At 42.6% G+C, this 25,161-nt stretch overlaps 1 protein-coding gene across 1 annotated transcript; it reads right to left on the bottom strand.

Annotated features, from left to right (window-relative positions):
• Positions 1 to 1,449: 1,449 nt before the first annotated feature.
• On the bottom strand, positions 1,450 to 23,189 carry LOC5573520 (chondroitin sulfate synthase 2). Its single transcript, XM_001660869.2, has 2 exons — positions 21,322 to 23,189; positions 1,450 to 2,581 (listed from the first exon to the last, which is right to left on the bottom strand). The coding sequence occupies exons 1-2, from the start codon at positions 22,888 to 22,890 to the stop codon at positions 1,748 to 1,750; spliced, it is 2,403 nt and encodes an 800-aa protein (XP_001660919.2). The 5' UTR covers positions 22,891 to 23,189; the 3' UTR covers positions 1,450 to 1,747.
• Between the last annotated feature and the right edge of the window lie 1,972 nt (positions 23,190 to 25,161).

Raw genomic sequence — 25,161 nt, 5'->3', positions numbered from 1 at the left:
AAATGCATACCAGTCACACTAGCAAAACAGCGCACCCAAGAAAAACGCGATAGAAGTCGTGAACACCTGCATGCTTTCTTTACTCAAATTATATTGAAAATGCGATGTTTTTGCACCCAAATATGAACTCAAATGGTGCAATGAACTATTAATTACAGTATTACATACATTTTGTTTATTAATTTTCTCAAATATTTAGTTAATATACGGAAAAATGTACGCGTGACTGATATGCGTTTTTTTTGCTTTTGAATGTACGAGAATAAACGCATAACAGTATCAGTGCTTACTATGATGCATCGGTCTTCACATGTGTATTATTGTTGTTTGACAGTTTAGTGTCCGCATTCAAAGTCGCGAAAATGTCTGCTCTCGATTATTTGAAAAGTTATGGTACTTCTGATAGTTCCGAGGATGAGTGCAGGAGTATGGCCGATGGCGTCCCGTTGGACAATGACGCGGGCTCTGAAGACAAGTTCGCTGGCTTCGACGATAAGGACGGCAATGCTGGCGGCGACGGCATATTTCAGTTTCCACCGAAGACGTTGGATAAGCTATTTAAAATCCTTGGAGGACACTATATATGTGACGGGGACTGATGAAATGGACTCAGACGGAAGTCAAACAGCCGTTGATGAATTTGCCAAAAACGCAAGAGAACAACAACATGAAAGCGACAAACAACGCCAAGATGCGTCGATTATCGCACCAAGTAAAGCTTATCACTTGTGGGTGTATAATGAACTACGGGCTTAAAATACCGAAGAAAACCCGTATTCGTCTTAACACGTTGCTCTAGGCATTGGATTCACGAGAGCAAACCAGCTTTATACGCCAGTGCGTGGAACGAGGGGAACGAGTGAATGTTCAAAGACGGCGTCGGTACAAGTACGAGGAAGACGATCCAAGGAAATCCAATAGCTTTGTATTTCATCTGGCTGAATCAAACGATTCTTCCGTTTAAGTGTGTCGTAGATTTTATCTGACCACTGGGTTACGGCAACAATTGTGGATAAGTATATTTTCCTTTACTTGACTTACTCATCAACACAATTTGTGGCAAGTCCTTATCACACAAGTCGCGAGACTGACATGCGTTTATTAGTAACGTGGGACAGACCAAGTTCGATATTGTTTTTAACATTTCTAGAACAAACGTATTATTTTCTTATAATACAATGAAAGTACATGCAATTTAATGACGTTTCCCGTAATTAACTAAAAAATGACAAAAAGTCACGTGGGACTGTTATGCATTTATGGGCAGTATATTCTGATTCCACAATATAAAAATCAATAAAAATCATCATTTTCAAAATTATCTTCTGGAAATCAAAACCCCAACTCTAATTTAAATTTTCAAAGAATTCGACCACAAATTCTTTCCAATGTTTTCCTAGAAATTAGAAAGGAACAGTTAAGGAATACAATAATTACGTTACGCTCTGCTTGTTTGTCATATCGTAAAAGGCACTTTTTATTGTCATTTTAAACCTACAATATCTTTACAACACAGACGAGTAAATACGAGTTTGGCTTATCTTCTTTTTAGGAAAAAAAAAGTCTAAAGCAGTGATTTTCAAAAGATTGCGAATCACTGATCTAAATGCTTCACTGTGAAAGCTCAGTATACAATTCAGTTATTTGGCAAGATTGTTCGCTTGTATAAAACACTATTCGACTAAAAATGCTACCAGTATACCTTCATAAAATTCTAGTTCACCACCTCCCAGGCTCCCATTCTCTTTCATCTCTTGACCTCGTTCTCCTGCTGACTGTTTCCATACTGCACCAGAACGTCCCCTATCTGTTTCTTGGAGGCAATTCTCACGCATCTTTCCTCGTTCGACTCCTCACATCGCAGCGCCGTCAATTGCTCCCCCTCGGGGTCCGACGCCAGGAAGTTCTCTATTGCCCGACCCAATCTCAGATTCGGCTCAATTCCCCTCAGCACGTGAATCTTGGTATTTGCCCTTACGAACAACTCGGCCACGTTCTGAATCCCATCCTCCTGAGTGTAGTTGACCAGATTGACAATGTCCCGGTCACTTCGGACGATGGGCAGCTGTTGTTCGAGCAACTTCCTCGACTCCACGTAGTCGCGGCTGTAGAACGAAACCACGTCGTAATTGGCCCGATCGAAATAGCCGCTGCTCTGGCCGACGTCACATCCGTCGCACTCCTTGCACAGCTTGGTCCACCGGCAGGGATACATGGTGAATCCAATCGGGCTGAACACCTGGAAGCCGGCGATGGTGTTCATCCGGACGCGGTTGAGGAAATCCGACCGGAAGGTGGCCGAGCTGGAGCAGATCATGACCAGGCTGTCGAGGCCGATCTTACGCAGGGCCAGATCCGTGGCGACGAAGCTCAACAGCTGATTGGGACCGTACAGGGAGGTTGAGTAGAGATGGTTCAGGTTGAAGGGGGCGCTCAGCTCCGGTGGAAGACGGATCGAGACCCACGCGATGCGGGAGCCGTCCTGTTTGTGCTTGTCGGTGAGACCCAGGGCGAGGTTCTTCAGCGGCAGGAAGACATCTTCGTCGCCCTTGCTGGGCGTGTCCGCTCGGTAGTAGAAGATCTGAAGGGAGAGAAGAAGGCTCGAAATTAGAAATATTGATTATGATTTAGGCAGAGTGGATCTAGATAAGAGTGGCGTCAATGTCAAAATTGGAACAGCGGCGAACTGTCATTTCCATACAAATCCGCGTTCCAATCGAGCAGGAGACCTGTCAAAACTGGAACATGACGTCACTCTTGTTTACAGGCACTCTAGATTTAGGGTGTGTAAAAAGCTGAAGTAGGATTGCTGGTAAAAATCAGAATAGTTAGATTTCGCTTCAGGATATCTTTAAAAACTCAACAAGAAATTTACTAGAGATATCTAAAGAGAATAATTCAATGATTCTTCAATAAATGTTTCAAGTAAATTATCATTCTTTCAGGAATATGTCCAAAAATCCCTCCAAGAGTTTCCCAGAATTATCCTTAAAATTTTCGTTTTGGACTTCTTTAACAATTAAACTAGTTTCAATAAATACATCTCCAAAACTGCCCTACAGAATCCTCTAGGGTTCTTTTAGAAGTTTGTTCTGGGAGTGTTTTAGAATCCCATGATGATTTTTTAATTTTAATTTTTATTTTTTTAATGGATTCATCGAAGAATCTTCCACAGTTTTCCTTAGCACATCCTCCTTTTTTTTTCAAGATATTTCTAAGATTTCAACCAGGAACTTCTCTGTACATTTGTCCAGAAAGTTCTAAAGACTGATAAACCATGAATTGTTGAAGAAATTGCTGGAGTAATTTCGGAAGAAGCTAGTGGAAAAAATCGTGGAGAAAAACGTGGAAATAACCTCGGTAGAAGAAGAACAAAACTAGCGAAATTCATTGAAGATTTTTTTCAATGCAATTCATAGAAAAATCCTTAGGAATAAGCATTAATCGTGAACTTTTGACTAAGCAAAGAAGGCGTTATTGGAACCAGTGTTGATCGACTGATTGTAAAAACTCAAATATGGAGTTTCTCCGCGAACGATATCTGGACACTGATCTACAGATGTCATGCGATATCTACATACGTTCTAAACACAGGGTGTCTACTACCTAGAAAAACCTGGAAAACCTGGAATTATCAGGGAATTTTATTCAACCTGGAAAAAACCTGGAATTCTCAGGGAATTTGGATCACAATCAGGGAAATTATTTTGAGGCTGTAATTCATGGTAGAATATGGTCACGACAAAGGATTTTTGCGTAAAACCTCATAGCAACCATTATTTGCAAGAAAATTCTCTTCAATCGAAAAAAAATTCGGCTGCGTTTTGAATATCTCAGTAAAGGATTAACATGGATTAACAGTAAATGATTATCTAGGGCCGGTAGCATGTTTCTTATTAGATAATTGGTATTTATTGATATCCAAGTCTCTAAAAAGTCTCTATTTTTGATGAAAGGTCTCTGAAGTCTCTATTGTAACCAAAATGGTCTCTGTAGTCTCTTCATTCTTGCTTGCAGATGATTATGATGCAAAATTTCTTCCAATATTTCTCAAGAACAGCTTCTGGAATTAGCGTAGAGGTTTCTCCATGGATTTCATCTAAAATACTATCAAGAACTAAAACAGGGTTCTCTCGGGAAATTCTTCAAGAAATTCTTCTACCAATTCTTTCAGTAATTTTTCAAAGGATGTTTAAAGGAATTTCTCCAGAATTTGCTTAAGGAAATCCTTGAGCACTTCAACGTAAAGCCTGATTCGCTGCTGACAAGTAATTTCTCGGCCTATCTTGATGCATGGGAAATTTCTGCAAGGAATCGATCAAGAATGTGCTTTTTTCTGATCGCAGTACGCAGTTGAAAAGAAATGTCAGTTCAAATGGGAGTCGCTGTAGAAAATTTCTGCAAGGAATCGGCGAGGAATTTCTTTAGCGATTCCTTTCCAGCAGCAAATCAGGCTTAACTACCTACAGTATTTTTTCAGATATTAGTTTGAACAATTTTCCAAAGACAATTCTAGGACTTCCTCCACTAACTTTTCAGATTCTATAGTCATTAATGTAAGAGATCTTTCAAAGATTTTCACAAAAAAAAATTCAAGTATACCCGCAAAGGTTAATTTTAGATTAAGAGTTGTTGGTAAAATTCGTTCGAGGATTTTTTTCAAGAAACCCGACAAGAATTTCTTCGCCATTTCATCTACGGTTATTCCAAAGAATTTGTTCGGAACGGTAACGGGCAACGAGATTGTTGGAGGACTGTAAATCCGGCGACGGAAACGAATGCAGCGATCACGCACTGTGATCCTGCTACCATACGAATTCGGGAGGGAACACTGGTCCACGCACTGTGGCATCTACGACGGAACGGACACTACCGGGATTACGACGGTCACCCACTGTGACACTGCGAAACTTGGGAACGGACCAATTAAAACTCAGTGCTACGATTAACTACTTTTATTCTTAACTAATTACAAGTGGTCTGAACTCGATCGCTGTATTGCGAGAACTGAAACTGGTTGGGTTTTTCTCTTCAAGCTGCACTGGAGCTTTTTTTCATCGCAGCAACCGAGGGGCGGTTGAATGGTGACAGAACATACTCCCCCCGTTGGAATGGAAATTTCAACATTCTTCTCTTGGCGTTGCTTCTGGAAGGTTGTCCTCAATCGGCAGAATCGAAACCTTCGTGATGGGACGACGATATGTGGATCCGTTGGAGAACACATCGACTACCCTTACCAAACCGTCGTCACCAGGATACACAGCGGAAACTCGTCCTAATTTCCAACTGAGAGGCGGTTGCGTTTTTTCGTGAAGCAGGACAATCGTTCCTACTGGAATGTTCGGCGTGGTTCTCAAGTACTTCTTACGAGGCTGCAAGGTGTTAAGGTAATCGCGACTCCAAGCTCTCCAAAAGTGATCTCTCATTACTTGCAGGTGCTGCCAACGGTCCAAACGGTTGGCATTAACGTCTTCCAAAGATGGTTCGGCTGGGGCGACAAGAGGACGCCCGATCAAATAGTGAGCTGGAGTGATCACCTTCGAGTCGGCTGGATCGTTTGAGATGGCGAATAGCGGACGTGAGTTTAATACTGCTTCTATCTCTGCCAACACGGTCGCAAGCTCTTCGAAGGTCAATTTGGAGTTGCCAACGATTTTCTTCAGGTGCGTTTTGGCAGATTTAACGGCCGACTCCCAAAGGCCACCGAACTCAGGAGCATCCGGCGGGATGAAGTGCCATTCTATTTCACGTGTTTGGCAGAACTGATGGATATCGTCGATCGCTTTCTGATCCTGGAACTGTTTGAAGAGTTCGTTCATTTCATGGTGAGCACCCCTGAAATTTGTGGCATTATCGGAGTAAAGCCGCTGAACCAGACCTCGACGACTGACAAATCTCTTCAACGATGCCAAGAATGCATTGGTGCTCAAATCGGTAACCGCTTCCAAATGGATGGCTTTGGTAGCCATGCAGACATACACCGCAATATATGCCTTCACGATTTTCGGACGATACTTGCCTTCTTTAATCCAGATAGGGCCGGCGTAATCAATCCCTGTTACAGCAAACGGAGGCGATGGATTTACTCTGGTTGGTGGCAAGTCTCCCATGAGCTGCGTAGTGCCGACTGGACTGGTACGAAAACACCTGACACAGCTGCGTGTTACTTGTCGAACAGTGGAACGAGAATTAAGCAGCCAGTATCTTTGACGGAGAGCATTGATCAAACCGGTCTGTCCAATATGGAGGAGTTCTTCGTGAACGGTTCGGACATACATTCTTACGATTGGGTCTTTATCGGGTAAAATAATCGGATGCTTGGATTCGAAGGGCAACGCTGACTTATCGAGACGGCCACCCACACGAAGCAAGCCATTGATGAACACAGGGCGTAGGTTTCCAATTCGTTTGCTTGATTCACCCGATGAAACCAGCTTGATCTCGTCGGCTAGATGCTTGTGCTGAACCACTCTAAAGATGTCATCGCAGGCTTGACGTAACTCGCACACGGTAAGGTACACCTTTTTCACTCGTTGAAGCGGATTTTTCTTACGACAGTTTTCCACAAACCGTCGAACATACGCCATAATTCGCTGAACCTTGCGGAAGTCACTGCAGTCATACATGAACGGGAACACAGCGGAATCGATTTTCACAACTGCTGCTACAACGGTCTTCATTTCAGGTAACGGTTCTGGTAGTACGCTGTCTACAACCTCTATTTCATAGTTGGAACAGGCTAGAAATTCTGGACCATGCTGCCACAAACGATTTTGGCAAAGTGCTTCAGGTAACTGCCCTCTAGACACGATGTCTGCAGGGTTGTTCTTCGAGCTTACGTACTTCCACTGGTAATCTGCTGTGTTACTACAAATCTCCGCTACACGGTTTCGCACAAAAGTTTGCAATTGCTCCAACGGTTTCTTCAACCAGGCAAGAACGATGGTACTGTCGGACCACAAACTCACTTCTCGGAACTCCATCTGCATCGCTGGAATCACTTTCTGCAACAGACGAGTCAGAAGCAATGCTGCACACAATTCCTTCCTAGGAATCGACAAGTCATGGAGCGGTGCCACCTTTGATTTGCTGGCCAATAACACAAGCTTCGCTGATCCATCCGAGAACACACTTCGCATATAACAACAGGCGCCATAGGCAACGGTGGACGCATCGGCGAAACCATGCAATTCAAAACATACTGCGTCATCACTCGTTACTCTTCTCGGGACATGGATGAGATCTAGTTGCGGCAAAGCTTGTTGTAGTTCGTTCCATTTCTGTTGACACTCCTTCTCTACAGGTTCATCCCAGCCTTGCTTTGTCTTCCACAGGTGCTGCACAAGAAGCTTGGCGACCACGATCACTGGAGAAAACAGTCCCAAAGGATCGAAGAGTTTTGCTACCTCCGAGTATATTGTTCTCTTGGTGGCGGGCTTGGCGGCAGACGATGAGATGGACGGGCTTGCAATGTGGAAAGTATCTGCTTTCGGGTCCCAAGTCAACCCTAGCAGTTTAATCAACTCGTTCGCTTCGTAGACTGGAATCGCTTGCTGTTTTTCTTGGTCTTCTTCTGGGATATTCTGCAAAAACTCCTCTGAATTGGAGCACCATTTCGTCAACGGGAAACCACCTCGAGCTAAGGATGATTTCAGCTGCTCATAATATTCAACCGCTGTCTCGATGGTATTTGCGCCCGAAAGCACATCGTCCACATAAAAGTCTTCCTTAATGATTCTGACTACATCTGGAGGGATCCTGGAATCTTCATCGGCGAGCTGGTTGAGGCATCTGGTGGCTTGGAATGGCGCTGAAGCTGTGCCATACGTAACCGTATTCAGCTCCAGGACGCGCAATGGCAACGAAGGGTCTTCTCTCCAAAAAATTCTCAAGTAACACGTGTCGTCCTGCACCAGCAACACCTGCCGGTACATTTTGGTGATATCGGCGGAAAACACGAATTTGTACTTACGAAACCGAATCGCTATGGTGAACAAATCACTTTGGACAACTGGTCCTACATGGAGGACGTCATTCAACGACAACGCAGACGGCGACGGCTTTGCACTCGCATCGAAAACGACACGACACTTGGTACTGGAACTTGTAGGCCGCAGCACGGCATGGTGCGGCACATAGTAGCTCTGTTTGTCCTTCGGGTCGTTGGCTTCATTTATTTGATGGCAATGATTCAGCAACTCGTACTCCCGAATGAATTTAACGTACTGTTCTTTGAGCTCAGGGTCCCGCAGAAAACGCTTCTCCAGCAGTAGAAAACGCTTCAAGGCAATCTCTCGGCAGTCGGTCAGTTGATTCACATTTTCCTTGAAGGGAAGCTTCACCACGAATCTCCCGGAACTATCTCGGCGATGAGTTGACTGAAAATGGGTCTCACAGAACTGCTCTTCGGCTGAATGCTTGGACACGTTGGGAACCTCTTCAATCTGCCAAAACTGGTACATCAGCTTCTCGATATCGGTGATTGATGCCACATTGGAGTGAACAGGAGTCCTGACTGGAGAATCTCTGTCGTTTATCACGCCAGCCACGACCCAACCGAGATGGCTGTCACGAAGCTGCGGTAGATGAGGCGCAAGTTGGATTTGACCAGGCTTTAGCAGATCGAAGAAATGTGCGGCACCAATAAGCATGTCCACCTGTGATGGCTTGTGAAATTCGGCATCGGCCAACATAATTCCATCGGGCAGCTCCCAATCGCTCACATCGATCTTGGCTGTCGGCACGGTTCCTGTTACCTTCGGCGTAATCAGGCATTCCATTGTGGCATGGAACGCATAATCACGAGAGTGGAGCTTGACCTTAATCCTTTCACGAGCAATCGTTCGGATGGCGCTGATTCCGGTGATTTCGACGTTAGCGGGTTGCTTCGGTAGACCAAGCGAGTTAGCCATCTTTTCTGAAATAAAGTTGACCTGAGAGCCACTATCGAGCAAAACTCGACACGGATGCAGCTGATTCCTTGAGTCCGCTAAATGTACCACCGCGGTAAGCAGAAGTACTGTCTCCGCTGGCTGAGAGTTATTGCAGGAGCACGATGTAGAAACCGTCCTAGTTTCCTCTGGAACCGGCTGTGGCGCCGACGTGGCAGGTTCTTGTGCTGGCTTCGGAATGGACACATTCGACTTGACATCTTGTTTCACGCTTCCTTCCTTGTCTCCATGCAACAACGTGTGGTGGTGCTTCTGGCATTTCTTGCAATGATTCGATGACGGACACTCTTTCGACTGGTGCCCCTTCCTGAGGCAGTTGAAGCACACACCGGCTGTTCGGACCTTCTCAAGTCTCTCCGCTGTTGTAAGGCTCCCTAGGACGTCACACTGGAAATTTCGATGCTGACCCTCGCAAAATACACATCGATCTGTGCTGGTGACTGATGATTTCGAAGGGTTTACAGCAGACGCGTAGCACTTTTGAACTGGTGGCTTGCTGGTGGCAAATGTAGGCTTCGGCTTGATCGGTTGTGACGCTGATGACTGAGTGGCTGCTTCGCAATTCTCCAAAATTTGGCATCTATTCTTTAGGAATTTGACGGTTGGCTCGTACTTCGGCAACTCTCCTCTCTTCAACGTTGATTCCCAAGCTTTCCGGGTGGATTTGTCCAATGCATTGGAGATGAGAAAGACTACCATGTGCTCGGACACACCCAGAAGTTCCTGTTTCAGAAAACGGAGATTTTCCACATGTCGCGAAGCTTCATCAACCAGGGCACGAAGATCCTTCGAAGATTCCGATGTCATTCGTTTAGCGAAAATAATCCACGAACGTGGGACTCGACGATTACTCTTTCGTTCTCGTACCGCTCGGTCAGTATTCGCCATGCCTGCTCATAGTTCCCTTCATTGATTGTTCTTGCGTCCAATATTCCTGCGGCGGATCCGACCAACGCCTTGTCCAGGTGGTAGAGTTTCAAGGCGTCACTATCACCAGACTTCGACATTAGGTCATTGAATATCGCTTTGAACTTGGGCCATCCAGCGTAGCTACCGTCAAAGGTAGGAATTGGCGCTTTTAACGGCTGTTGCTGGATAATTAGCTGCCTCTCGGTGGGAGTAACAACTGCTGCATCTTTGGCTTCCAAAATGAGTTCCTCGACAACTTCGGAGACGAAATTATACAGTTCTTCAAACGTCGTATATTCATCCTCCTGTTTGTCAACATCTTGATCCGGAATCAAAGCCATTACCTGGCTATGGAAACTGCTGAACTCCGTATACGCTGCGGCCAGATTCCGAGCCATGACATTCAGCTGCGCCAAACTTTTCGGGTTGCGATCCGAAATCACTTTCTCCATCTTCACGACTTTCTGATAAATCTGGTGACGCTGCCGGAATACTGCTTTCAGCTGCTTTGCGGTTTCTGGGTCGCTGGTGATTTCCCACTGACTGAATCCATGGAAGGGGTTGCTTTCCGACGACGATGTCATAATCAAGGGTCTTGGCACCCTCACGGATCCTGTCGGTTTCGGGGTCTGATGAGTCGCATCCTTTTCCATTGAAGAGGCTGCTTGATCCTTCAAGGTTTCCTGCTCCATGTTTATTGTTTTTATCACTACGCGGAAGCGCGACGTACGTTTCAACTTCGCGGCGAACGAATGTCAATGTCAAATTGGACGAACGCTTTCGTCGGCTTGAAGCTTTTTTCTGAAGCTTTCGCTTCCACTTACACACGCGAACGACACTCGTCGCGACGGAGCTTTTTCATCGACGAAGTAGAAACTTGCCGAATAGGATCGGACAAGCGGCAAAGTTTGTGAAATGTTTCACACACACACATCAAACTTGTCGGAACAAGTTTGAACACGTTTACGGACGTGTTGGAAATGCGCTTTTTCACGGTGGGAAGGCTGAACCCACTTTTTCACATAGCACTAAGCTGGACAGGACAGCTTTTTCGCGAAATGTCCGCTGCTATCCGGTTCGTTACGGACCAATTTATGTTCGGAACGGTAACGGGCAACGAGATTGTTGGAGGACTGTAAATCCGGCGACGGAAACGAATGCAGCGATCACGCACTGTGATCCTGCTACCATACGAATTCGGGAGGGAACACTGGTCCACGCACTGTGGCATCTACGACGGAACGGACACTACCGGGATTACGACGGTCACCCACTGTGACACTGCGAAACTTGGGAACGGACCAACTAAAACTCAGTGCTACGATTAACTACTTTTATTCTTAACTAATTACAAGTGGTCTGAACTCGATCGCTGTATTGCGAGAACTGAAACTGGTTGGGTTTTTCTCTTCAAGCTGCACTGGAGCTTTTTTTCATCGCAGCAACCGAGGGGCGGTTGAATGGTGACAGAACAGAATTGCTCCTAAAATTTCTCGACGGGTTATCCGAGTGAATGTATTAAAAACATTTCAAACAATTCCTTAAATTCGACCTGTGTTTCATTATTGACTTTCGCTAGACTTTTTTCTAAGCATTTTTCCAGCATTTTATCCAAGGATTAGTGGAAATATTTCAAACTTTTTTCTATGGATTACTCAAAAAATTCTCATGCAACATTCAAAAGTTCATTTAAGGCTCTACACCCGTTAATACTACAGCATTTTTTCAAGAAATCTCCCGATCATTCCTACACTTTTTTTAGGAATTTCGTTCTATGTTTTCCAGGACTTCCTCCACAAATTCCTGCGGAATATTATGCAGAGATTCAATTGATTTTTTTTAATTATCTTAGCATAATCTACAAAATCTTGTTAAGGGGTCTATTTTGTAAATCGAGCAGATTCATGCGACTCATCTGTAGTCACTGCCGATCAAAGTAAGCATGCTTATTTCAGATGTCACCCATCGACTCCCATAGTAATCCAGTCACATAAAGTGACAACTGTCGAAAAATTCGAGTGACAGAGTTGAGTCGAGCGATTATTTTGGTCGATAGTGACTCCAGTCGAGTCATTTTGATCGACTCGACTTACAAAATAGGGCCCTAAATTTCCTCAAGTTTGAGTTCTTTTTGTTCTTCTATCCTTATTCATCAAGGGTGGCTTAAGAACTTACACAAGTTTTAACAGATGCGACCCTAAGATTTACTTCAGGAATACTTCACGATTTTCTTTTAAATCTTAAAGAAATTCTGAAGGACAGTTTTGCAGAAAATCCTGAGAAATCCTTGGAGACATCTGGAGACATTTCTGGTTGAATTTTCCAACATGATTTAAACGGGAATCTTAAAGCATGTCCTAGAAAAATCGATGGAACAATCCCCGGATTTAATTCTAGAGGACTAAGGGCTTTATTGAAAAAAAAAACAGAAATAAGGAATTCCTGTTGGAATCCCTGAGGTATTGTTTGTAGTATTTTTTGGAAAAATCCAGGTTTTATATCTAGATATGCAAAACAATTTTTTTTAGAAATTCCTTAGGAAAATTCTTAGAGAGGTTTCATGGCAAATAATCACTTGCATGCGTTAAAAAATGTCTTGAAGTGTATGAATTGCTATTAAATTGAAAACATTTTAAATGATGATAATAAATCTTGGAGCTGTTTAGTGGAATACCTATAAGTAGATGAAAAAAAACGAATTTAGTACTATACCATTTAATTTCACTAGAGTTAACTCTAGTGGAATTAAATGGTATAGTTCTAAATTCGGTTTTCCCATCTACTAACATTTTAAAATTTGTTATTATTTTGTTGTAGCCATTCAAAATTAGATTATTTCTTGAACTTAGAATTATTTTGTGATTCCTGGAAAAACCTGGAAATATCAGGGAATTTGATTTCGGTAAACGAGTAGACACCCTGAAACATGAGATATGAGAATTTGCGATCTTCACAACATTGTTCATAGCTATCTTCGTAAAAACAGTTCAATCTTTGTTGAAATCTGTAGATGGGAGTTTTTTTTTAAGAATCTCCCGTAGAAATCAACGTAAAACCGCGTAAAACCTGGGTAAACTGCATAAGCATCTGCAAGGTTATATTTTTAACCAAAACACATTAAAATTCGAGGATGTACCATTGGGGAATTCATAAGACAATTTCTGATGAAATTGTTGGTGAATTCTTTAGCAGAATGTGAAGTATATCTAGAAAACAATATTCATCCGAATACCTGGAGGTAGCAGGGCTGGTAGCAGGCCTCTTTTTAGCGACTTGGTCTCTATTTAAATGCAAGTCGCTGAAAAGTCTCTATTTTCAACGGAAGGTCTCTGAAGTTTCTATTAGTGCCTCTTGAGTAACTTTACCATTATTCTGCTTGCAGTGAATCCTGCTGACAAATTCTAGGGGTTCCTGAGTAACCTTCAGTAGAGGCTATTTCACATGTACTTCAAAACATAATTCTAAGATTCCTTAAGGAAATGCTGCAGATATTTTTCTAGTGATTTCTTCTAAGGTTTCTTCTGGCATTTTTCCAGGGACTCCTCCATAGATCCATCCAGAAATTCCTCCTCTGATTTCTTCATCTAATCTCCCAAAAATTCGACTAGCGATGTCTTAAGGCATACTTAGATTTTTTTCAGAATTTGCTCCAGGAAATCCTTGAGCACTCCAACGTTTCTACATTCTGTAGTGTAGTTTCCACAAGGATTACTGTGAAAACTTATCTGGAGTAAAGAGATATGTTTTGATCATTTTGATACGGATCATTCACCTTACATGCTCGGCTAAAAAGCTAAATAAACCATTTGTTAAAATCGTTCATGATAGTCCAAATTTAATTTGAATGTGTGACAAGTGTGCGAAGCTTATGAAAATCGCACGATTCAAATCGGTCGTTTCATCGTTCGGCGATGCCTATAGCCAATAGACTCTTAAGGAATTTCTGGAGGAACTCCGGTCCGGAGGAACTGCTGAAGGAACTCCGGAAGAATTGCTGGATGAATTGCGCAGGAATGCATGGTCTAGTTAAATGTTTGGACCAGATCATGAAGTTTTCCATTGTGATCGGAGTCCAAATAACAGCAAGAAATCTACTGGCGTACACGTTGCCGTTCGACGGGAACTGAAAGCGAGGGCCGTCGAAAACGAAACCTGGAAATGCCTAGAACACGCATATTTTGGCATACGTCATTGACAGGCACCTCTCAAACTGCGTAAAATGGTTTTCAATAGCGAGACTTTTCGCAGCCATGAAGTTTCACTTGCAGCCAGAAATGTACCTTTGAACGACCAAACATTTGGTGCAATCGATATAGACGATTGAAATGATCTCAAAGGCAACAACGCTACTGGATGCGTCCAACAATCCTGGACCTGATGGGGTTTCTTCAGCAATCCTAAAGAAGCACACTGCCGGCTTGCTGACCCCTCTTCTTCTTTTATTTCGTTCGTCATTTTCGAGCGGCATATTCCCTTCTAACTGGAAGTTTGCACACATGTTTCCGGTGAACAAAAAAGGAAGCAAGCGTAACGTTGACAATTACAGAGGGATTACGTCGCTATGTGCCGTATCGAAGCTTTCCGAACTCGTTATCATGGAACCTCTTCTGTTGCACTGCAAGCAACATCTTTGTTCTGATCAACACGGTTTTACTTCCGGTCGTTCCACTGACAGTAATTTGCTCTGCTTGACATCGTTTATAATCACATTGGTATTCATCTTCAGGATTGCAAAGAGCTTCACAGACGTGTACTATTTAAAGTCTCTTTATTGGTCGCTCGTGAGCTCCACTTAGTAATATTGTTCCGCGGACTGGATTCCTGCTTACGGCAACGGCTCGGAGGCATTCTTGGGATTAATCTCCGGAGTAATTTCTGTAGAAAATCCTCGTAGGAATTCCCGGTAGAAATCTCCAAGTAAATTCCTGGATGAAATCCCCGGAGTAATTTTTGGAGCAAATCTCCGGAAGAAATCCTTGCAATCCCCGGAGAAACTACTGGCGCAAATCCCCAGAGAAGTTTCTGGAGAAAGTCTCCGGATGAATTCTCTGAAAAAAAAATCCCCGGAGGAATTTCTCAACGGACGAAATCCCCACAGGTATTGCTTTCGGAAATCCCTTGTGAAATTCCCAGGAGGAGAGAAATTTGTGGAAGCAATCTTTGGCAAGGATGGAAAAAAATTGACTCTAGCGACAAACAACACGGTATTTGAACGGTCTAAGAGGGCCGTCGCTCTTGCAGCAACATGATTTGAAGACCTCACTACGCGCGCGTTGGACCGATAAATCAAGCATCAGATGCACTGTTTGTCGTGGGACAGAGTTTATCGGATGTTGTTACGAGTAGCGATCAAACTCGAATCATGCCGTCTGCGAGCTGTTATTTTTCTTGGAGCTTATGCCAAAATGATTGAAGATCAATAAACAGCATATCCGAATTCAAATCACTAATAAAAAAACGAAAGAATCCTCAGAATAATGAAATTTTGACTAGCGAACAATTAATCGCTAGCGCACATGCAGAACGATGCATTATTCGCGGAGCGTAGTTTGTTGTGATAGCTTACCGACAAAAGGTTGATCGTTGTTGCTATGATCTCAGGATAAAGAACAACCGCGATGAATAATTTATTTTGTCATGATCACTAGATTTCCATCCTTGATGTTTGGATATTTTTTTATGAAATCCCGGGAAGAAATCTCCGGAAGAATTTCTGGACGAAATCCCCGGAAGAATTTCTGGACAAAATCCCCTGAGTAGTTTTTGGGAATCCTTGAAATTCCTGGAGGACGTTTCGAAGGAAATCTCCGAAGAAATTCCTAGTGCAAATTAAAAAAAAAATCTAGAGGAAATCTCCGGAAGAATTCCTTGAAAAAATCCCCGGCAGAATTCCTGGACAAACTCCTCAAAAATCCACGAGTTCCTTCAGAGAAACTTGAGCTAATTAATCAAGGGTTATTTTGAAACTTAATCAAGTTTTATCAGATGCTTGTTCAAGATATGCTTTATACTTTTTTCATCCGGCAGGTAATATAAAAAAAGTAATCAAAATTTTCTGAATTTTTTTTTTATAATTTTTTGAAGACATCTCGGGAAGAATTCTATTTGATCCTTCGACCTTGACGCTTGCTCCTGTGGGGGCGGGCGTTGAGGGCAGGATCAAACATGTCGCGCGTCGGTCGAGTAAAATGAAAAAGTTCCGCGTTGGATTTTTTTTTGATCTTTCGATCTTGACGCTTGCTCCTGGGCAGTGCGTCAAGAAAGCCTGAGCAGTCGTCATTTTTTCCCTCTCGGGTCGCACGCCTATTTTTTCTGAGTGCTTTTATATAGCCGAGCAAAGAAGTGAAGCTGAAAGTGGATTATGGCTGCTCAATCAAGGATGACGGATCAACTGGTGAGCCCGTTTCATGCTACTATTTCTAATCTATAAAATATGCATGACTACACATTTACTCGTGACAACGGTGGGACGTAAATATGATTTTTCAACAAACTATGAATGGTTCGTCACTTTGAGTGTCGAAATAAACTCTGATTCATGAATTGTTCAAGTTTACCATTTTTTTTTTGCAAAACTCCTTTCTTTTTACCTTTATTTTTGTAATAAAAAACTTTGAATGGTTTGACACTACAAGTATAGACTTGCGAAAGGTTCACTTTATTCAACAAACTTTGGATGGTTCGCTACTGTAAGTGTCGGCATAAGAATAAGAGTGTTCTATGATGTTCCAGCCAATCGAGTTTTTTGTTTCTTTTCAAATAAGTAAAATATAATAACACATGCTTTCGTCCTGACAGCTGTAGGAATGTTACATTTAGGTATTTGTTCAACAAACTTTGAATGGTTCGTCACCTCAAGTGTCGGCATACTTTTCCTCTACATAGAAATTGTTCATATCAAACGAAAATATTATACTTACATATAAGCATGTTTATATCTCACAAATAATTATTTATCATGGTTTAATCGCTTATCAAAGTGAATACTGTGACCCAACGATCCTCCCCATTAACAAACATCCCTCCCAGTAACCTTTGTGGAGATGCAGAGGAAAACACGATCTCCAAATAGCAAAGGCTACACACTAACATTCCTTCCCCCCATCCCACCTGACTGCAAGGTCGTGGCCGGCGCCGTTATTGGCCCTGTATAAATAGAGGCACTGAATTATGCACACTGAAGAAGATTATGGCCAATCACTTCGGTCAATCACGGAATAGCAACCATTGCAATGCATTGGTATGTGTAGTCAGTCTAAGCTAACTTCCCTGAAGACATCTCTGGAAAATAATTAATAAAATGCATTGAAGACTTCCCTGCGAAATTTCCGGAATAAATCCTAATGGACTCTCAGGAAGAATCTTTGGAGTGATTACGGCAGGTATTGTTAAGAGAAATTTCTGGTTGAAATCGAAAAGAAAACCTGAGTAATAATATTGTAGGAAATCCTAGAAAATTCCTGGAGGAAATACTGGTTAAATTCTGTTGATGTTCTATATGGGAATCTTAAGGAAAGTCACGAAAAAACGATAGCAGAATTGGACAAATTCCTGGAGGATTTGAGGCATTCTTGTAAAAACCCTGGAAGAATCTTTGTATGAGTTTCTGATAAAATCTCTAGAGTAACTTCTGTGGTTATCCTTAGAAAAATATGAACAGGTTGAGTTTTTGAAGGTATCTTAAACGAAACTTTAGCAAGTTCGTAAAAAATCCAGGGAGCGATGAATTTTGATGATTGATCGCTGTTGTTAGTAGTTTTGATTAGATGTTGGGTGAATTTCAAAGCAATGGCAACCTTATCACAATATTTAGATTTTATCTTCTGATCTAAAGATTCTGGTTAAACTACTGTACTGTGCAGTTGGGCTGCACTAGGCTATCACTCATCAAAATTACTCTCGCTTCGGGAAAATATAATTTCAAGCTGGCGAGAACATTACGAACTGAGGGTGGGTTAGGCGCCCAATCAGACCCTTGAATGTGCAATGTGGGGTAGTAATTAGGAATGCCATTGACGGTTTGTAATCTTCTACAAGGTTTTCGAAATCCAACAGGGCGCGTGCACCGGGTTGCGGATAGGAGCAAAGGAAGATACTTAAAACAATAGAACAAAAAGCCGTTCCATGATTAGGTAATGTTTAGCGATCTTCTATGGTGTTCTAGTGCTATAACATTCTTCACTCACTGGGAATTCTGGCCTTGATAATAACAATAGTGATAAAAACATAATATAATACCTAATACTTAACAAGTACAATGTAGCTTCACTGTAGTAATAAATGAAATAAAATCAATTTTCTATACTTGACAAGGTTTTGAAGACAATCAATGAGTGAAAGAGCTGCCTATCAGAAAAGCCACATCAGCTAAGTCTATACATATACAAATGTTGGTCATAGGGTCATGGCGAACATTCGATATGTATGTCTATGACTGATTCTTATTTAACAGGGGCACTAGTAGACCACGCGGACAATTTCGAAACAAATTTTTATACATCGGTCTTACGATCCCAAAGGCTCAGCTATGCTGTAAAATCATTCTTTTGAAGCTACTCATCAGTACTGTTACATTGTTGAATTCTTTAACAAAATTACATAATCAACTCATTACTAATCACTGTCCCTATATTCTCTCTTTCTCACATTCTTATCTGTTGCATGATTATGATCATTACTAATATTATGCATGAGCATGCACAATAAGAATTATTTCAGGATTGTAAGCAGTACATGGATAACTGGACAGAATAGCTTCGAAAGGAATGCCTGAAACTAGGATAATCCTAGTCAGAGAAGTATTATCATCAAGAGTAAGTTACAATTCTTCATTATTAACTGCTGAATCACATAAACAAATGAACTAATAATATCAAATATCTTTATATAAATCAGTACTTTCAATTATATTTCAGTACATGATAAAAACAGATAAAGTTTGTAAAGTCGTCACCATCGATTGAATTGCGTTATTCATAGTAATGCTCAATCATTATCAAAAAACTTCTAAAGCGTAGTAAGAGCAGTCCTTAGCATCACTCTCATATTGTTCTTATTTTGTTGTTTATAAAATTTATAAAAAACGATCAGCCCATTCTTCCTTACTTGTACAATAGCTAGTCCATTTCAAATTTTAATAAGCAAATCAAATTTCAAAACTCAAATTAAGTTGCTATCAGCACATTTACATTTTGCAGCATTAATCGCATTATTGTGTCAAGTCTAATCCAATTCCCTATACCCTACCCCAACCCTCCCTTTCCTATCCGATGGTGTTCAAGCGGTCTGCATAGACTATTAAAGCCATTATATATCCCTGTCTCCGGCTTTGGACTGACTTGCGCTCTCATTGCCCCACCAAACGCTGCAAAATTAAAATGAGATATTAATATTGATAATAATTGATTTGCCTAATAAATGATAGTTTCGACAATAGTCACATGGCTACTATCCCATATGACAGTGTTGATGATTCTATTGTCTATCGCTCATCAGTTTCGCGCTACCCGGCAGGGACTTGGTCCTCTGTACCCAATACTCTTCTGTGTCTTAACTTCACGCAATATGTTCTTTAGATGTGTGATATAGTTTGCGGAATATTATGATTTGTCACTTCATTCAGATGAGAATTTCTGTTATGGTACCATCTTCACATATCAGATAACTCCCACCTGGAACGATGTAATACATCGGAGACATGCATTTAGATGTATGTATACGATCTATGCCTAGTTCGGCTCTGATCTACAGCCAATCAGTGTATTCAGTTTTTCAACTAGCTTGAAGCGATGAACGTTTCAAGACAAGCTTCCCACTATCCCGAGTAACACACATGTTATAATTCAGCATTTTCGACCAGATCTGGTCATATTTCAGTTGATAATGCTCAATTATAACATGTGTGTTGCTTGGGATACCTGCTAGCAATCACTGGTCGTCGATAGACATTTCGGATCTTTTCTGGTAAAGAAAGATCCGATTGCATGCCAAAGACTATGGCTCATGCTTTTCAATACAGCTGGAAAAACAACAACCCAGCACCAAATAGGGCCCATTCACAAATTTCATAACGCTGAAGGGGGTGGGTATGTGTCCAAACGATGTTACGGGGCATATAAAAACAGAATAATATTCATACAGAAAGCGTTACAAGGGGGTGGGTGGGTGTCCAAAATAGCCAATTTTAGCGTTATGAAATAAATGAATGAGCCCATAGTATGTAACTATGAGGCGGACCGGAAGATTTGATGAGCGATCCCCACCTAAGCTAAGCTAAGCTTTTCTGAAGACATCTCTGGAAAATAATAAAAAAATGCATTGAAGACTTCCCTGCGAAATTTCTGGAATAAATCCTAAAGGAATCTCAGGAAGAAGCTTTGGAGTGATTTCCGCAGGTATTCTTAAGAGAAATTTCTGGTTGAAATCGAAAAGAAAACCTGAGTGATTATATTGTAGGAAATCCTAGAAAATTCCTGGAGAAAATACTGGTTGAATTCTTGTAGATGTTCTATTTGGGAATCTTAAGGAAAGTCACGAGAAAACGATAGCATAATCATTGGACAATAGGGCCCAGATAGCCGTAGCGGTAAACGCGCAGCTATTCAGCATGACCATGTTGAGGGTCGTGAGTTCGAATCCCGCTGGTCGAGGATCTTTTCGATAAGGAAATTTTCTCGATTCCCAGGGCATAGAGTATCTTCGTACCTGCCACACGATATACACATGCAAAAATAATCAATCGGCAAAGAATGCTCTCAGTTGGAAGTGCTCATAAGAACACTAATCTGAGAAGCAGGCTTTGTCCCAGTTGGGACGTAATGCCAGAAAGAAGAAGAAGAATCATTGGACAAATTCCTGGAGGATTTGGGACCTTCTTGAAACAATCCTGAAAGAATCTTTGTAGGAGTTTCTGATGGAATCTCTGGAGTAACTTTTGTGGTTATCCTTAGAAAAATTTGAACAGGTTGAATTTTTGAAGCTATCTTAAACGAAACTTTAGTAAGTTTAGTGATTTTTTTAATTAATCACTAAATCAACTCCAGAAGAAATCTGAAGCAAGCTTTGGGCAAATAACTGAAACAATTCTTGGAAAAAATAATGTAAACATACATACATCAATAATATCATGAGGAATCTCCAAAGAGTACCTTCTGGCTTGCCACACGATATACAAATGCAAAAATGGGCAGTTGGCAAAGAAAGCTCTCAGTTAACAGTGGAAGTGCTCAAAAGAACACTGAGCTGAGAAGCAGACCCTGTTTCAGTAGGGACGTTACGCTAGGAAGTAAATGGAGGAATGTTCGACCCCTTTCTCCGTCTTTGTAGGCCTTCGTCCACACAAAGTTTGAAAAGTTATCGTAATATCATGAGATAATCCCAAAAACAACGCGTAGACTTTTGCTATTCCTCCTTCCCCTCCAAGTAATTTATACACGGCCAATTAATAGCTACAATCACTCACCAGCATCAAAAACGTATTGTCCTGATTGTCCATGCACACCCTCTCGTAACTCTGCACGAACTGCAACGCCTCCGGTACCTGGTGCTCGAACGTCGGAAGCAGAATCGCTATCCGGGTGCTCTCGGTTACGTACGGCGACGGCACGATCTCGATCAACCCGATCGGTTTGACCACCTCGAACGACTTCAGCACCGGCTGGCGCCGCTTCCGGTCGTAGAAGTTCAGATGCATCCGGTAGTCCATGCCGCGGACTGCGTCAAACTTCCGGTACGCCGAATGAATGCTCCGGTACTCGAGATGGGGGTTGGTGCGGAACGCTTCCAAGATGGTTTTGTTGAGGATGTTCTGCATGTCCTCGGCGTCCACGGTGGACAGGGGCCGTACATTGAGTTCCGAGTTCCACATGAAGGAGTGGGTGAGGTTGAGGTGCGTCCAGGGGACGATGTCGTGACGGGACTCTGGAGGGTTGGGTTTTGGGACGCCCAAAGGCCAGCGAACTTCCAGGACGTCGTTCGGTAGGGTTCCGTTCGATATGGTGGATGCTTGGTCGTGGATCTGTTGCTTCTGTTGGTTTATTCGCTCCAGATGGACACGGGAGAAGTACGCGTGAAGGAGGTAGAAGTCGTCGGCCGTGGTAATGGGATAAACGACGGAGGCTTTGTTGAAGGCGTCTTCGCGTTTGATCAGATGCAGGTCCCGGTAGATTTTGTAGCTATTGAGTTTATAGCTGGTGACGTTGATGTCCTGCCAGGACGGTTGGCAGCCGTCGATCTTGCTGGAATATTTCACACAGCGGCCAATGTTCAGATTGTGCTGGTTGGAGGCGGCGTTTCGGACGCACCAGTCCAGATTGGCGCGAATCTTCCGGATGACGCTACTGCTGAGGACGATCCCTGCGTGGAGGTCGCAGTACTGCGAATCGGCGGGTCTGTCTTCGTCCTCGTGGAGTGTCGCCCCGTGGGCAGTTCCCATGTAGATGTCGAAACTGATGCTGATATGGGACAGGCGTTCTTTGAGGAGCCTCGCGTTGATATATCCTGTGTCCGTAACCAGCAGGAAGTAGTCGTAATCGTCCAGGTAGTTGTCCGCAATGTACTTAAGGACGTGGAATGGCCTCAGGTTTTCACGGGTGTCCGTGAATCCAACGATGTTCTTCAGCTTGAAGTTAGTCTTGACGTTGTCCGCGTTGATGAAGAACTTGATCTTGTTGACCAAATGTGCAGACGTCTTGTTGATTGCCGTGGCCAACGAATCAATATTCTCTTGCGTCGTCATCACTCCGACGAACAGCTTCTCCCGGATTCCAAGCTCCGTGTAGTAATACCTCGGCCTCACGATGTTCTTCACCTGCTTCTTGGCAATCATCGGCTTCTGCTCCAAATTCAGCTGCGGTTCGAATTCGCTCCCATACTTGGCCTCCTCCCCAAGCAAGTGCTCCTTCTCCGTGGCTTCCGGGCATTCGGTGACGATCTCCGTCAAATCTTGGGGCATGTAATAACTGTATAGGAATCCAACCAGCAGACCGATCAGAAAGTACTGATTTCGGCTGATATTGCAAAGTTTCCACATTTTTATGCTCAGATTGCTGACTCGACTTTTTTGATTGAACCTAATTGGCGATGCTCATTTCCGGTCTGAATGGATCCCGTTTGAAGGAACTTCACGGCACTCGTTTCCCCGGAATGTAAACGCAAAATTCACTTACTGAAATACACTACAAGAAAGACTAGTACAAAAATCCACAGAAATTCCAAGAAAACCACTTGAAAACGCAAAGCGAAACAAAAATCAAAGCAAATATTTCTGCCCCCGCCGAGCACAGAAAACGATACGCGTAGGCGAGCAATCAAAACAGAACTGCTGACGGCCGACATGGACGTAAATAGGCATCAGACCTAGGGGGGCACTAAGGTGACCCATATTTATATAAGAAAAATCGGACTCTCTCGATGCTTGGAAAATTTTGTTCTCAGAAATGGTCCAGAAAATCTCGTTTTTCTGATCGCAGTACGCAGTTTGAGAAAAGATGTCATTTCAAAGGGGGCTGTAGGAAATTTCTTGACCCATTCCGTCAAGGAATTTCTTTACTTTTGTTGAGCAAAACAGCATACTTAGCTTCGTAGAAGTTCATCTCAGTAAAGCCTGATTCGCTGCTGACAAGTAATTTCTTGGCCTATCTTGATACATGGGAAATTCCTGCAAGGAATCGATCAAGGAAGCGTTTTTTTCTGATCGTAGTACGCAGTTGAAAAGAGATGTCAGTTCAAACGGGAGTCGCTGTAGAAAATTTCTGCAAGGAATCGGCGAGAAATTTCTTTAGCGATTCCTGTTCAGCAGCAAATCAGGCTTAAAACTGAATGACGAATTCAGTCGGTAAAACATATTGTGCATTTAGACAAAAATTGTCGGCAGGTCGCTGGCAAATGGCAACTTTTCCTACTTCCGACGCTGTTTTCTGTTCAAAACATATTTATGATCTCGCAACATTGTAACTAGCAAATCAAAACAATAACATTTTTGCGATCACTTTTCGTATCGTTTTTTGGTTGCAGTATTAGTTGAAAAAATAGCTGAAAACAGCAATTATGGACGGAACTTTGCAGTAAGTTATAATAATTTATGCTGACGGCTCTCTAAAGCTTGATTCAAATCTCGCGTAACTCAAAACGTCCTAAGTTACAAATATAAACAAATCGAGATTTTGATTACAAAGCGTTAGTTTTGCACCACTTAGAGCAACTTTAACGGTGCGCGACTAAACTAAATTACATTGCGCAGCATCATTACGCTGATCCGTACCGGGCGCTGCTAACTACCCCGCTTTCGGGAAGCATCGGGTGAGCAAATTTAGTTGCGCGATAGTAGCGCTGCTATTCGATTTTAATTTAAGCATACAGTGGGAGTTCTGAGATTCTGGTGGGAAGTTTGAAAATATGATGCGCATAAAGTGGAAATTATGAAATTTTGGGAATTCTAGTAAAATTTCAAGAATTTGATAAGAATACTAGGAATCTGATTTAATTATTGGAAATCCGGGAGAAATTTTTGAAATATTCGATTTCTCGAAAGAATTTGTCTTTCATTTGAATTTCACCTCGAATCTTTGAGATTTCAACCGGAATCCTTGAGATTCCAACTGGAATTCTCGGGATTCCAACCGGAATTCTTGGTATTCGAACCAGATTCCAGCTGAAATCCTCGGGATTCCGACTGGAATCCTCGGGATTCCGACTGGAATCCTCGGGATTCCGACTGGAATCCTCGGGATTCCGACTGGAATCCTCGGGATTCCGACTGGAATCCTCGGGATTCCGACTGGAATCCTCGGGATTCCGACTGGAATCCTCGGGATTCCGACTGGAATCCTCGGGATTCCGACTGGAATCCTCGGGATTCCGACTGGAATCCTCAGGATTCCGGTGGGAAGCCTCAGGATTTCGGTTGGAATCCTCAGGATTCCGGTTGGAATCCTCAGGATTCTGATTAGAATCCCAAGGATTCCAGTCGGAATCCCAAGGACTCCAGTCGGAATCCCAAGGATTCCGGTCGGAATCCCATGGATTCCAGTCGGAATCCCAAGGATTGTAGTCAGATTCACAAGGATTCCAGTCGGAATCCCAAGGCTTGTAGTCAGATTCACAAGTATTTCCGATTGAATTATTTTGATTCCGCACCACAATATAATAGATATTCCAGTAGAGTTCCAAAAATTTCCAACCTGTAATGATCACCATTATTTTCACAACCCAATATGTTGACCCAAAAGGCAACGACCGATACGGAAATGAGTTACTAAATATAGTAGCAACCGGTGTGAGAATGAGTGCTAAACTAAAATGA

Source organism: Aedes aegypti, chromosome 1 (genome assembly GCF_002204515.2).
Source record: "Aedes aegypti strain LVP_AGWG chromosome 1, AaegL5.0 Primary Assembly, whole genome shotgun sequence".
NCBI lineage: Eukaryota > Metazoa > Arthropoda > Insecta > Diptera > Culicidae > Aedes > Aedes aegypti.
Note: the sequence above shows the minus strand (reverse complement) of the source record. Positions and strands in the feature narration are given on the sequence as shown.

Bases quoted from the DNA above. Each gene is read 5' to 3' on its own strand.
- LOC5573520 (XM_001660869.2), bottom strand. From the start codon at position 22,890: ATGTGGAAACTTTGCAATATCAGCCGAAATCAGTACTTTCTGATCGGT. The intron at 2,582-21,321 runs GTGAGTGATTGT...CTCTCCCTTCAG, and splicing joins ACAATACGTTTTTGATGCTG to ATCTTCTACTACCGAGCGGA.